The following is a 12,886-nucleotide window of genomic DNA, read 5'->3' on the forward strand; positions in this document are numbered from 1 at the left end:
GTCTTTTAGTGGAAGAAATAGCTTTTTCCTTCCAGAGCAATGCTGAGTTAGTGAAGCAACACACTTCTATGGCATTTGCAAAGATGTCAATTTTTCGACGAGTCCAGGGGCAGTTAATTCCTCCCATTTGGCCAGAACTCTTGAAGTGTAGAGAATACGCAGTGTCTTTTCTCTGCCGTTGGGAGAGAAACTCAGTGTTCTGGATAAGATGCCTGGCAATAACTCATTGCCAGAAAAGAAACTGCTTTCTTGGGAAATGGATTATCTCTGCTTGGTGATAGCAGAGCAAAACAGAGCTTCTAGGTTTGATTCCAATCTACCGTTAGCATGGAGTTGGATCAGTTTTGTGACCAAGAATGCAGGAAAAGCCTGGAGGCCTATGTAGGTTGGCTGGAAAGAAATGCCTTGTTAACCGTCTCTTCACTTTCTAGGTGAGAGGTTATGATTTCAAGGCAGACATCTGGAGTTTTGGAATCACGGCAATCGAGTTTGCGACAGGGGCAGCTCCTTACCACAAATACCCACCCATGAAGGTGAGTCACTGATTGACTAGTTCAGATAACTGTGTTGGTTCCTAGGGATCACCTGTGTTCCCCATCCCCCCAAAAACCCAGCATCCTAGAACGTGCTGCTTCTGGAAGTAAGCGATAACCTGAAGGGGTGGCAGTGGGGAGAGCTTCGGAGGCCTGAGTTTTGTCAGTGAGGAAGGAAGTTGGCAAGCACGAAGCAAAAATGTATTATCAGAATGCAGAGTGAGCGTCACGGCATACATAGGTTGGAACTGTGCTTTACCAACAGGAAACCCCGAGGCTTCCCAGAAACTAATCTGGGGTCTCTCAATGAGAAGATTTGTGATGGTGGGTCAAATTCCTGAAAAAATTGCCTGCCTGCTGCTGATCTTCTCTTCTTGAAAGATCTACATTGGCTCCCAGTACGTTTCTGAGCACAGTTCAAAGTGTTGGTGCTGACCTTTAAAACCCTAAACGGCCTCGGTCCAGTATACTGAGGTCCAGCGCCGAGGGCCTTCTGGCGGTTCCCTCATTGCGAGAAGCAAAGCTACACGGAACCAGGCAGAGGGCCTTCTCGGTAGTGGTGCCCGCCCTGTGGAACGCCCTTCCAGCAGATGTCAAAGCAATAAACAACTACCTGACATTCAGAAGACATCTTAAGGCAGCCCTGTTCAGGGAAGTTTTTAACGTGTGATTTTACTGTATTTTTGGTTTCTATGGAAGCCGCCCAGAGTTGCTGGGGAGGCCCAGCCAGATGGGCGGGGTATGAATATATTATTATTATTATTATTATTATTATTATTATTATTATACCCGAAGGAGCATCTCCATCCACATCATTCTGCCCGGACACTGAGGTCCAGCTCCGAGGGCCTTCTGGCAGTTCCCTCACTGTGAGAATCCAAGTTACAGGGAACCAGGCAGAGGGCCTTCTCGGTGGTGGCGCCCGGCCTGTGGAATGCCCTCCCACCAGATGTCAAGGAAATAAACAACTATCAGACTTTTAGAAGACAGCTGAAGGCAGCCCTCTTTAGGGAACCTTTTAATGTTTAACAGACCACTGTATTTTAATACTTTGTTGGAAGCCGCCCAGAGTAGCTGGGGAAATCCAGCCAGATGGGTGGGGTATAAATAATTAATAATAATAATTAGCACTTGCTTTTGAGACACTCAGCAGCTCAACCCTTGTGAATCTACTCCCCATGCCAAGCAAGCCCTTGATTTCTCACTGGATTTCCGTTTAGACTCTTCCGCAGCCCCTCCATCTTTCCTTTTCTTGAAACCTTCCTTCTTTTATCCAGCATCTCCAAATGGTCCCCTCCCAGGCTGCATCTAGAATTCTTGCCTCAATAATTAATGCAACCATTAATATTTCAATTTATACGCTGCTTTTTGACGTTCAGGAAACCCTTAAAGCAGCGAGCTTGAGGAACGATACAGCCCTATTCACAATTAAGAGAAAACTATAAATTCAAACAATTTAAAAGCAGGAGGTGACCGAGCTTTTACGCCAAAAGCTTGCAGTAGACCTCAAACCCTCACCCAACTGAGGCTTTTGACCAAACTAAGAAGGCAAAATAAAGTGAACTACAGTAACATTAGTGGGAGCACCCCCTAATTCCATCACTGATGTCTGATGTTGTGGTTTCACCTGGCTGAGCTGGTTTCCCCCATCCTTAACACTTTGTGTGTTTTTTCCCCTATGTCTTTTTTTCTTTCCAAAAGCATAATTCCTATAAAAAAGTGGGGGGGGGGAGCTTTAATCCCAAACATGTGTTCATCTAATTGCAGCTTATTTTTAAATTGCCGGGCATTTTGTCCTGGGACCTTCTCTTTTTTTGGAAACTACCGGATAGATGTTTTGGGCGCTAAATTATAAATTAAGGAAGTCATTCCTGCTGCTCACTCCAGTGTTCAGAGTCAGATGGTGGAGTTGAGGAGGGCACTTGCTTTCAAGCCTCCCTGGAGATTTTCCAGAATAACCTCTCAGTGGTTTGGGAATTGGGATGCTGAACTAGACATCACCCCAGTAGAATCCAGCAAGTCTTTTTCTTTTTTAAAATGTACCTATTGTTCTTCCACAACCTTTCGCTTACCTTGTTTGTCTGCTGAAGGCTATAGGCTACTTGCCACCTTCCTTTTGCTCAAAGAAGCCATGGCATATTTTTCAAAGTGACAGCACCTGCTTAATGAACTTGAGGTTTGTCTTGGTGCTTCTAACGGGTGCAATTGTTTCAGGTCTTAATGTTGACGCTACAGAACGATCCGCCCTCGCTGGAGACAGGTGTGCAGGATAAAGAGATGCTGAAGAAGTATGGAAAGTCTTTTAGGAAGATGATTTCACTGTGCTTGCAGAAAGACCCCGAGAAAAGGTGCGCAGCAGCAAACCGTCTTGTTTCCACCCATTGTGAAACCAGCATTGCTTGATGAGAGCTTATTGTGAGAGTGGGAGACAGAGCAATGCAAAGAATACAGAAAAGCAATTTTGCTACACTACTTCTAATTTTTAATGCACATTTTTCTTCTTACTTTTAATTCGGCCACTGCAGATTTGTTCGTGGTCAGTGGGTTCCAGTTACATATCCATCCCCTTAGCAAAGTCTTTGCTCTCCCCCCCCCCCCGCTTGCCTTCAAAACCCGTCCGGGATAGCGGGAAGCGCTTCCCTGCTACCCCGGACCGCTTTTAAAATGCTGGCGGTGGGGAGCAAAGCCTTTTGGCCCCCGCCGGCCTTCCTGGACCTCTTCTGAAGGCCGGAGGGGGGGGGAAGGCTTTGCTCCCCACCGCCAGCATTTAAAAGAGGTCCCCGGAGATTTCCCTATGGGCTTTCTCCTTGCGAAGCAAGCCCATAGGGAAATTCGTCTTGCGAAGCGCCTCAAAAAACGGAAAACCCTTTCGTCTAGCGGGTTTTCCGTCTTGCGAGGCATTCGTCTTGCGGGGCACCACTGTATCAACATCTGAACTAAGATGTACACATTGGCAGAAAACAGAGATGGTGCCCAGCTCTTTAAAGATTCCTACAATCTTGTTTTGGCGCAGCAAGAAAAAGCAACTCTTGCGACGTCTTCCAATGACACCTGCCTTTCCTTTTTTTTAATAGACCAACAGCTGCTGAACTTCTAAGGCACAAATTTTTCCAGAAAGCAAAGGTAGGAACTTAGCTTGACCTTTTAAATAAATGAACAAATGATCAATAAATAATATATTTGAAGAGAGGAGCAGTTTACTGGTGTGCAGGTAATAAGAGCTCATTGCAGCAGAGATTCCTCCCTGGTTTTATTCACCAGTGCAGTTTCGTCTGCCTTGAGATCTTCCGGGACTCACTGCTGATCTAAAGCGGGTCACACCAGCAGCACTAGCACCATAAAAATAAATTTGGGGGGAGGGAGAGAAATGGGACCCCAAATGAATGTTTAAGATAAGTCTGAAATGTTGAAAACTTCTGCATTAGGCCTTTCCTGGTGCAGAAGTCAGAATGCCTTGATTATGAAACTACTGAGCTGGAATCTGTTGGCAAATCTGGCTGAGTTTCTTTTGGCTTTGAATGAGACTTAACACTCAAGGCAATTTACACTTATTCAAAATGAAGTAATCCAAATAGGAATATCAAAACAGTTACCAGGTCTGTTCCTGTACAACACAGAAAAATGTATGAAGTCAACAGTGCAGAATTTAGAAATTGGGGGAAGTATTTTCACCTGAAGATTAGTAATGTTGTGAGGCAGAATGGAATACCTTGGAAATTGTGGTGTCGGGGCAGAGAAGACCTTGCCCCAGGCCTCACTAGGTGTTGCTTCACATACAGAAGCAAGAATTCTCCCACAGTTCGCGAAGAGCTAGGACAGGGGTCAGCAACCTTTTTCAGCCATGGGCCGGTCCACTGTCCCTCAGACCATGTGGTGGGCCGGACTATATTTTTTTTGGGTGGGGGGGGGATGAATGAATTCCTATGCCCCACAAATAACCCAGAGGTGCATTTTAAATAAAAGCACACATTCTACTCATGTAAAAACACCAGGCAGGCCCCACAAATAACCCAGAGATGCATATTAAATGGACACATTCTACTCATGTAAAAACATGCTGATTCTCGGACCATCCGCGGGCCAGATTGAGAAGGCGATTGGGCCGCATCTGGCCCCCGGGCCTTAGTTTGCCTACCCCCGAGCTAGGAGGTTTATGTCAGAGCAAAGGCTCCTTCAGACAAGACACAATGAGCTCAGGCATTTTAAGGCAGGGGGAGGCCTGCAGTCTCCTGGCAGCTGCGTACGGATTTTGAAAACTCTTGTGGTGAAGTTGAAACCTTGACGCACTCTCCGCAACCACCTCAGGATAATTTCTAAGGAGTGTGGCACGGACTACTCTTAGGAAGAATCTAATGTGTTGGCTTTCTAACCCTTGTATCAAAGGACCCTCTCATTCCCTTTCAAGTAACTCGAGAGCTTATCTCTCTCACACACACATAAGCGATGACCCTTGAGCCAACGGTGGCCTTTGAGGAACAGGAGTCGCAAAGCGTCGATTTGATTCCCCTCCCTTTCTTTTCCAGAATAAAGAATTTTTGCAAGAAAAAATGCTGCAGAGAGCCCCAACCATCACGGAAAGAGCCAAAAAGGTACTAGTTAAAACAGTTTGAAGTGGGAACCTGCACACCGCGCTTCTTAAATTTTCCACTGACCAGCTCTCTGGTTGCACTAGAAAGGCCATGCTAGAATTCTCTGTATGAAATTCTTTCGGTGACTTTAATGGTGGCTTTGTTGAAATACAGGTTCGGAGAGTCCCTGGCTCCAGCGGGCGCCTTCATAAGACGGAAGATGGCGACTGGGAGTGGAGCGACGATGAGCTCGACGAAGAGAGTGAAGAAGGCAAAGCGGCAATTTCACAGCTCAGGGTGGGCACCAAGAGTCACCGTTTGCTTCTTAAAACTAGCCCCGGAATTGAAAGGCAGTCTCTGTCGCGAAAGCTGTTTTAAGGGTGCAGTTAATGCCTTGATGGGATTGCAAGAGCGTTTCTCAGTAAAAAATACAAATAAATAAAAATTATTTATTTATCTGGTTTTTCAACTTTAAATTTTACAGAGGTATATCATACATAAATCATAAAAAACAAGGAATCTCCATATTTCCCATCAGTCCTGACTGTTCTGCACACCGGCTGTGGCTATCAGAAGATGAACTCAGGCAATCAGAAGATGAACTCAGACACATACCACCTCTCTAAGGACAGGAGAATCTCTCTCTTCAAAAGAGCGCTTCTCTGCCATTTAAGTCTTCATAGCCATTGCTAATGCTTTGCAGGAGCAAGACTGTTGAGTAAGCATTCCGAACGGAAGGCACTCCTGTTATTTATTAAAAGCAAATGGTAAACCATTTTGACACCCCTGCTGCAACACCTTCACCAGCTTAAGACCTCTGAGCTCCTCCGTTTCAAAGATCTTCTGGGATCTAAGAATTACTGCCCGCAGTTAGACTTGGAACACATTAAAATGAAATTATGCCAAAAGCTGCCGTTTTCACCGTGTTTCAAGGGCACGACACCCGTTGTGGCGTTGCATGCTAATTGCACTTTTCTGTTTCTTCCCCTTTTAGTCGCCCAGAGTGAAAGAATCATCACAAAATTCCGAGGTGAGTTATTAACCAGTCATGCATCTTGAAGCACCGGCCTGTCTTCTGTTTTGAGAAGTGCCAAGTTCATTATATGCACACAAATAATAGTAACAATTAAGGTAATGTTTTAGCTTTCTGTTAACAGAGCGCTGACCTACAGACTGACTTCTGCTGGCTTAAAAAGTGGGGCGACCGCGCTTCAGGATAATAAAATAAGTGTTGCTAGCTTGAAGCAATTGCCAGGCAGCGTATTATATACAAAGATACACGCAACGTGCGATTTTTGCAAACTAATCTCGACTTTTAAGTAATGGAACGATAACTGCCGAAGCCAGTTAAAATATTGTCATTTTTAAATTATGGTTCATAACAAAATCCAGAGAATGTTCTGAAGGTTCATGGAAAGCCACCAGCTTGTTGAAGCTGAAGCAGGTCTGGGTGTAGGTGCCTGGATGTGTGAGTGCCAATGAACCACACTGCCTTGGGTTCCGTGACAGAGGAATGGTGGGGTGTGAATGTAAGACAGCAATAAATTGTGGCACTTAATCCCACCGGCAAGTGCTCAGGGTGGGGGAGTGTGGCACAATGGGCTGGCGAATGTATTTTCCCTGAAGGAAATCCCTTCAGGAAAAATGGGGAAAGGCTCCTGAGAGCCAGTGTGGTGTAGTGGTTAAGAGTGGAGGACTCGTAATCTGGTGAACCGGGTTCGCTTCCCTGCTCCTCCACATGCAGCTGCTGGATGACCTTGGGCTAGTCACACTTCTTTGAAGTCTCTCGGCCCCACTCACCTCACAGAGTGTTTGTTGTGGGGGAGGAAGGGAAAGGAGATTGTTAGCCGCTTTGAGACTCCTTTGGGTAGTGATAAAGCAGGATATCAAATCCAAACTCCTCCTCCTCCTCCTCCTCTTCTTCTTCTTCCCATTGGTACTGACTATGAGGGGCGGTTGGTTTCTCCTATAGAAGCAGGTGGCCCCCATTCACCGAAAGAGCACAAGCCAGCAGTGGGGGACTTGTGGTTCTCCAGGTTTTACTGGGCTACATCTGAGGTACCACTGTAGTCTGAAAGGCTGAAAGGTAGTGACGGGCCCAAGGCCACCCAACAAGTCTGATGGCTGAACTGTGATTCGAACCTGGGACTCCCCAGAGGCTGCACAGCCAATTTAACTGCTAAGGAAGTATTTGAACCCCCAGTTTGCTTTGCACTGCAGTCCAAATCCAACAGTTACCCCCAGACTTGTTCTCTAGGATGTATTGCAAGAGGAAAGGACTCTCTCTCTCTCTCTCTCTCTCTCTGCACCTTTCCCAAGAACCCAAGAGCCAGTGTGGTGTAGTGGTGAAGAGCGGTGGACTCGTAATCTGGTGAACCGGGTTCGCTTCCCCGCTCCTCCACATGCAGCTGCTGGGTGACCTTGGGCCAGTCACACTTCTCCGAAGTCTCTCAGCCCCACTCACCTCACAGAGTGTTTGTTGTGGGGGAGGAAGGGAAAGGAGAATGTTAGCCACTTTGAGACACCTTCGGGAAGTGATAAAGTGGGATATCAGATCCAAACTCTTCAAATCCAAATCCAAAAAGGGAGACGAGGAAGATGAAAGCATCTTCTGCCCTGTAGGCATAAGCCCAAGAGGGCTGTGGATTTGGCCAGTATAGCATACTAATGCATTAAATGTAGGAATGTAGGAATTGCTATAAGCAGCAATGAGTTGATATATAAATGGCAAGGACTCGTAAAGAACTTTAAATCAATTGTTCCTTGGGCTGGCAGTGTTCAAGAATTATGGAATAATAATTGAATTATCTTTGCTTCATTCGGTCACAAATTCGTAGCTGGTTTTTACCTTTGTTGTGTAGAATTTATTTAATTTTATTTGTTATTGTGTTGAATTTATTTTATTTTATTTATTTATTGAATTTATACCCCACCTTTCTCTCCAAAGAACTCAAAGGCAGTGTACAGGGTTTTCCTCATTCAATCCCCACAACAACAACCTTGTGAGGTAGGCTAGGCTGACAGGCAGTGGCCCAGTGAGCCCCATGGCCGAGTGGGGACTCGAATCCTGGTCTCCCAGGTCCTAGTCCAACACTCTAACCACTACACCACCACTGGCTCTTACGTACTTACATACTTAGTTACACAATGCTCTTAGTTACTTGTTCACCGCTTAGGGATAATTGTAATTAGGCGGTAAAAGAAATTGCCTGAATAAGTCAACAAACAAGCTGCTTATCGTTGGTATTTCTGACAGGTGGGCCCCCCTCATTCTCCCATACCCATCTCCTGTCCTTTCTGATTTGCAGCTCTTTCCGCCAGCAGAGCAGCCGGCAAGCCCTTTGCTCAACGTCCCGGCCCAGCCGCCTCAACTACCTCAGCCTGCAGGACAAGCACCCGCACAAACTGCTCCCGCTGTCCCTGCTCCAACTTCTCAGGCACCTGCAGCAGGAACTCCTCCACCTGCACAGGTAAGGCGAGGAGCCTCTGGGGAAGACCCACCAGAAGCGGAAACGGTTTGCTTTTGCATTTCTATCCCACTTTTTCCTCTAAGGAACTCGCGGCGACACACAGAGCTCTCTTCCTTTGCAGTGTATCCCCACAGCAACGCTGAGAGCCAGTGGCTGGCCCAAGGTCACTGGCCCAGGGAGCTTTCTGGACAAGTGGAAATTTGAACCCTTGTCTCCCAGGTCCTACTTTGGCACTCTAACCCATGGGTAGGCAAACTAAGACCTGACAGCCGGATCTGGCCCGATTGCCTTCTAAATCTGGCCCACAGATGGTCCGGGAATCAGCGTGTTTTTATATGAGTAGAATGTGTCCTTTTATTTAAAAAGCATCTCTGGGTTATTTGTGGGGCATAGTAAAGGTAAAGGGACCCCTGGCCATTAGGTCCAGTCGTGGCCGACTCTGGGGTTGCGGCGCTCACCTCGCTTTATTGGCCAAGTGAGCCGGCGTACAGCTTCCGGGTCATGTGGCCAGCATGGAAACGCTGTTTACCTCCCCCCGGAGCTGTACCTATTTATCTACTTGCACTTTGACATGCTTTTGAGCTGCTAGGTTGGCAGGAGCAGGGACCCAACAACAGGAGCTCACCCCGTCGCGGGGATTCAAACCGCGACCTTCTGATCAGCAAGTCCTAGGCTCTGTGGTTTAACCCACAGCGCCACAAATGCGTTATTATTATTTTTTCAAAATATAGTCCGGCCCCCCACAAGGTCTGAGGGACAGTGGACTGGCCCCCTGCTGAAAGGTTTGCTGACCCCTGAGTCACCAAACCACACTGTAGGACCAGCGGGGAAAGGGGTTAAGCAGCTGCTGGCCATGCAGCCTTCCCCATACTGCTTTGGCTATAAAACAATTCATGCATTCTCTCTGGCGAAGAGGCTGTGAATTGCAAAGTTCCTGGCCGAAATGTCCCTTCAGCCACGAGGAAAGTAGGTGGTCTAGCTCCCCACCCCCCGTCTCCTGGTCTGTGAGACAGGATCGAGAGCAGCTGGCCTACCCTATAGGGCTGCTTGGAGGGACGGAACCCTTCGGACCTTTCTGTCACAAAAAACCATCACCACCCCAATGTCCTCTGCGTTTCAGGCGATGGAGTGTTTTAATGCAAGCCCTGCCTTTTGCAGAGGGCATGGAACTCAGCGGAGGAGCAGCCAATGAGATGGCTTTCCTCACCCAGGGTGAACTCCTGCCAAAACCAGCCCGTTCTGGAGCGTGTCCCACTGCTTGCGGGTGCTCTGGAGGCAGCCGGACGGCGATTGCTCATGTATTATAACAAATAGCTGTCCTTGGAGCTGGGATGAGGCCTGCAAGGCTGGACGGGCGGGGGAAGAAGCTTCCTCACCCCGTGATCCTAATAGGCCTGCTGGGAATGGTCCGGCGGTGATTTGTGGCCAGAGCAACACTCGAGGGCTTCAGCGTTTTTCCTAGAAGCGTTTTCATGGGTTTTTGGGAAGGAGGCTATATATAAACCCCTCTGCGCTCACAGGGCTCCTGTTCTCTCCCTGACAGCCCATTAATCTTGGGGAGACAAACCTTGGCGCCCTGCGTTCCTGGATTCCAGCTGGCCGAAATTAAATAGGACGGACTTGGCTTAGGGTCTGCAGATGTTCTCTGTGTGAGCAGGACCAGCAATTAAACGCTTGAGGGAGCCCCCGGCCTCCGCTTTGAAACAATCCCTCAATGTACGTGGTTGTGCTTCTCTGCCACTTCCCAGCAGCTGGAAGGTACGGCAGCTGTGGCTTCGCTGACGTCAAGGGAGCGCAATGTGGCTCCCCAGCGCAGGATTTCAGGGAATCTCTTAATCTCATCCCCATTGTGACCTAGGCAGCCATTTGTGGGCTGCGTCTCACCCATGTCCTATCTTCTTCTACCCCCCCCCCAGCTCCATTTATGACTCCTGTATATGAAGGAACCACTTCTAAGCTTGTAGGCACCTCTCCTCTTGTGGAACGAGACTGGGCCAGTGGTTGTGGGACCACCCTGGGAGATCTTGAGGCATAGGAAGTTGCTTTATACCAGTTCAAAGTATTTGTCCACTTGGCCTGCGTATTTAACTGCTTTGACTGGGTGGCAGTTGGAGCCAACAACATCTGGAAGGCCATCTGTTCTCCATCCCTGAACTACATCAGCTGTTAAGCAAAGAGGGCACTGATGCAATAAAAAGCGCTTTAGACCTACCGTAAGTTGAGTTGGCAGGTGCCTGCAAGTCTGAATACCCACATCTCCTTGCAAACAGGGGCAGCCACCCATCAGCCCCTGCGCCAGTCTACAAAGCTGAACATACTCAATCCGTATTAGAATATAGCACCTGCAGTAAGTATGTGCTCTGCTGAAAGTCTTGTTTACTCATTGTGATTTTATTTTCCTTGGTGGGGCAAAGGCTTTTTTTTTTTTTTTTTTTTTTTGCTGCTGCTGCTGCTGCTTCTTTTTAAGAAGACTGTCTTGCTCTGGGTTGGATCAGTGCTGCGCCGGATTTCTCTGTGCTTTAGTTCCTGAGAGAGCTGCAAACCATTGTGTGGAAAAATGGTTTAATGAAGGAAGAAACATTAAAAAAAAACAGGTTCCTTCGGAGCAAATGATTAAAACAAGTGAAACCATGTTCTGCAATAAGACGCCAAAATAATAAGTAGTCATAAATTAACCAAATCGGATCAGTAGCCAGTTTGACTTGGGGCACAAGAGGCCTGTGTTTTGGGAGGGGGCAGGGAGAGAGATCTGCCTTACAGAATATTGCTTGAGATATTGCCAATTGTGAAACACTGAAGAAAATTCATCCAGCGAGTCGTCCCAAGGGAGTTTTTTAAATCAGTTCCATCTCTGTGTCACCACATTTGTTTGCTCTCTGCCTGTCCAAAATTTGCTGCCTGATCATCTTACAGTGCTTTTGTGTGTGTTTTTTAAAACACAAAACACACATTGATTTTTTAAAAAACAACCACACATTTATTTTTTTTTTTTTAAAGTTGGCCCTTCCTCTTTCTCCCCCAAAAGGCACCTCCTGCAACAGCCCCAGTGCAAGAGGAAATGAAAGTCCCCATCAGCCTCGTTCTAAGGTTAAGGTAAGCATGTTATTGCAAATGTCTCCAAGGCTTAAATCACCTGGCTGTTGTTCAACTCCCATTCTTGACAAGAGAAGCTTTTTGGGTGGAGTTTCCAAGATGGCAGCCTCCATATGTTGTTGCACTGCAACTCCCATCAGTCCCAACTAGCATTGTTGCTGGTTTAGGTTAGATGGGGAATTAGAGTTCATCAGCATCTTTCAAAGGCACCATGACATCCACCCTTGCTCTCTCTGTGGTCCACTGGGTGGGGCGTGACCTGGCCCCAAGGAGAGTTGGGTTCAGATCTCATGAACTTTCCATGGCCATGTATGACCTAAATTCTCCTCGCCTGTAAGTATATCATTGCTGTTAATATTTTCAATCTTGGGAGCTTTTCAGCACCCCACTCTAGGAAACGGCCTTAATACCTGGGACCTCTTTGTTGGAGCACAATATTTCTTTTTCACACCAATAAAATCCAATTACCGTATTTTTCGCTCTATAGGACACACTTTTCCCCCTCCAAAAATTAAGGGGAAATGTGTGTGCATCCTATGGAGCGAATGCAGGCTCCTTGGCTTTAGCGAGAGCAACGCGAAGCCTCCAAAGTTCAGAGGGAGCACTCCCTCCGCACTCCGAAGGCTTCGCGTTGCTTTCACTGAAGCCTGGAGAGCAAGAGGGGTCGGTGAGCACTGACCCCTCTCACTCTCCAGGCTTCAGGGATAGCCGCCTGAAGCCTTTGGAATGCAGCGTGAGTTCCCACTGTGTTCCGGAGGTTTCAGGTTCCTTTTGCTGAAGTCGGGAGAGCAAGACTCTCCTGGCTTCAGCAGAGAGGGAGAGCTGCGCAGCGCCCCTTCAGCCAAGTGGGAGGAGAAATGGAAGGGGCTCCGTTTCTCCTGCCGTTCTGCTGAAGGGGCTCTGAGCAGAGAGAGGGAGATTTTTTTTTCTCGTTCTCCCCCTCTAAAACAAGGTGCGTCCTATGGTTGGGTGCGTCCTATAGAGCGAAAAATGCGGTAATTTGGCAAGACACTTTGGCTGAGGCTTAATTTTTGCATCGGAAAAGCACACAGTTCATTAAAGTAACTATACACAGAGAACCGAGGCGCCTGTCAACAGGCAGTGCCAACTGATGAACCCAGTAATAGAACAACGTGGTCACGTACTTAAAGATGTGTCAAGGCTTGAATGTATTTCGACCTCACGACTTCTGTGGGAAACGATGCGATTTAAAAACAAAACC

General features: G+C 47.3%; 1 protein-coding gene across 4 annotated transcripts in view; it reads left to right on the plus strand.

The window, feature by feature from the left end:
* Positions 1 to 12,886, plus strand: part of OXSR1 (oxidative stress responsive kinase 1) — an 80,317-nt gene that overhangs the window by 56,944 nt on the left and 10,487 nt on the right. For all 4 annotated transcript variants that reach the window (XM_081834394.1, XM_081834392.1, XM_081834395.1 and 1 more), the window contains exons 7-14: positions 432 to 533; positions 2,748 to 2,881; positions 3,608 to 3,656; positions 5,057 to 5,122; positions 5,276 to 5,398; positions 6,096 to 6,131; positions 8,410 to 8,571; positions 11,597 to 11,664. In XM_081834394.1, the coding sequence (XP_081690520.1) occupies positions 432 to 533; positions 2,748 to 2,881; positions 3,608 to 3,656; positions 5,057 to 5,122; positions 5,276 to 5,398; positions 6,096 to 6,131; positions 8,410 to 8,571; positions 11,597 to 11,664 (740 nt within the window). The remainder of the gene's footprint in view (positions 1 to 431; positions 534 to 2,747; positions 2,882 to 3,607; positions 3,657 to 5,056; positions 5,123 to 5,275; positions 5,399 to 6,095; positions 6,132 to 8,409; positions 8,572 to 11,596; positions 11,665 to 12,886) is intronic.

The sequence above is a fragment of the Podarcis erhardii genome, assembly GCF_964252035.2.
Source record: "Podarcis erhardii genome assembly, chromosome: 12".
NCBI lineage: Eukaryota > Metazoa > Chordata > Lepidosauria > Squamata > Lacertidae > Podarcis > Podarcis erhardii.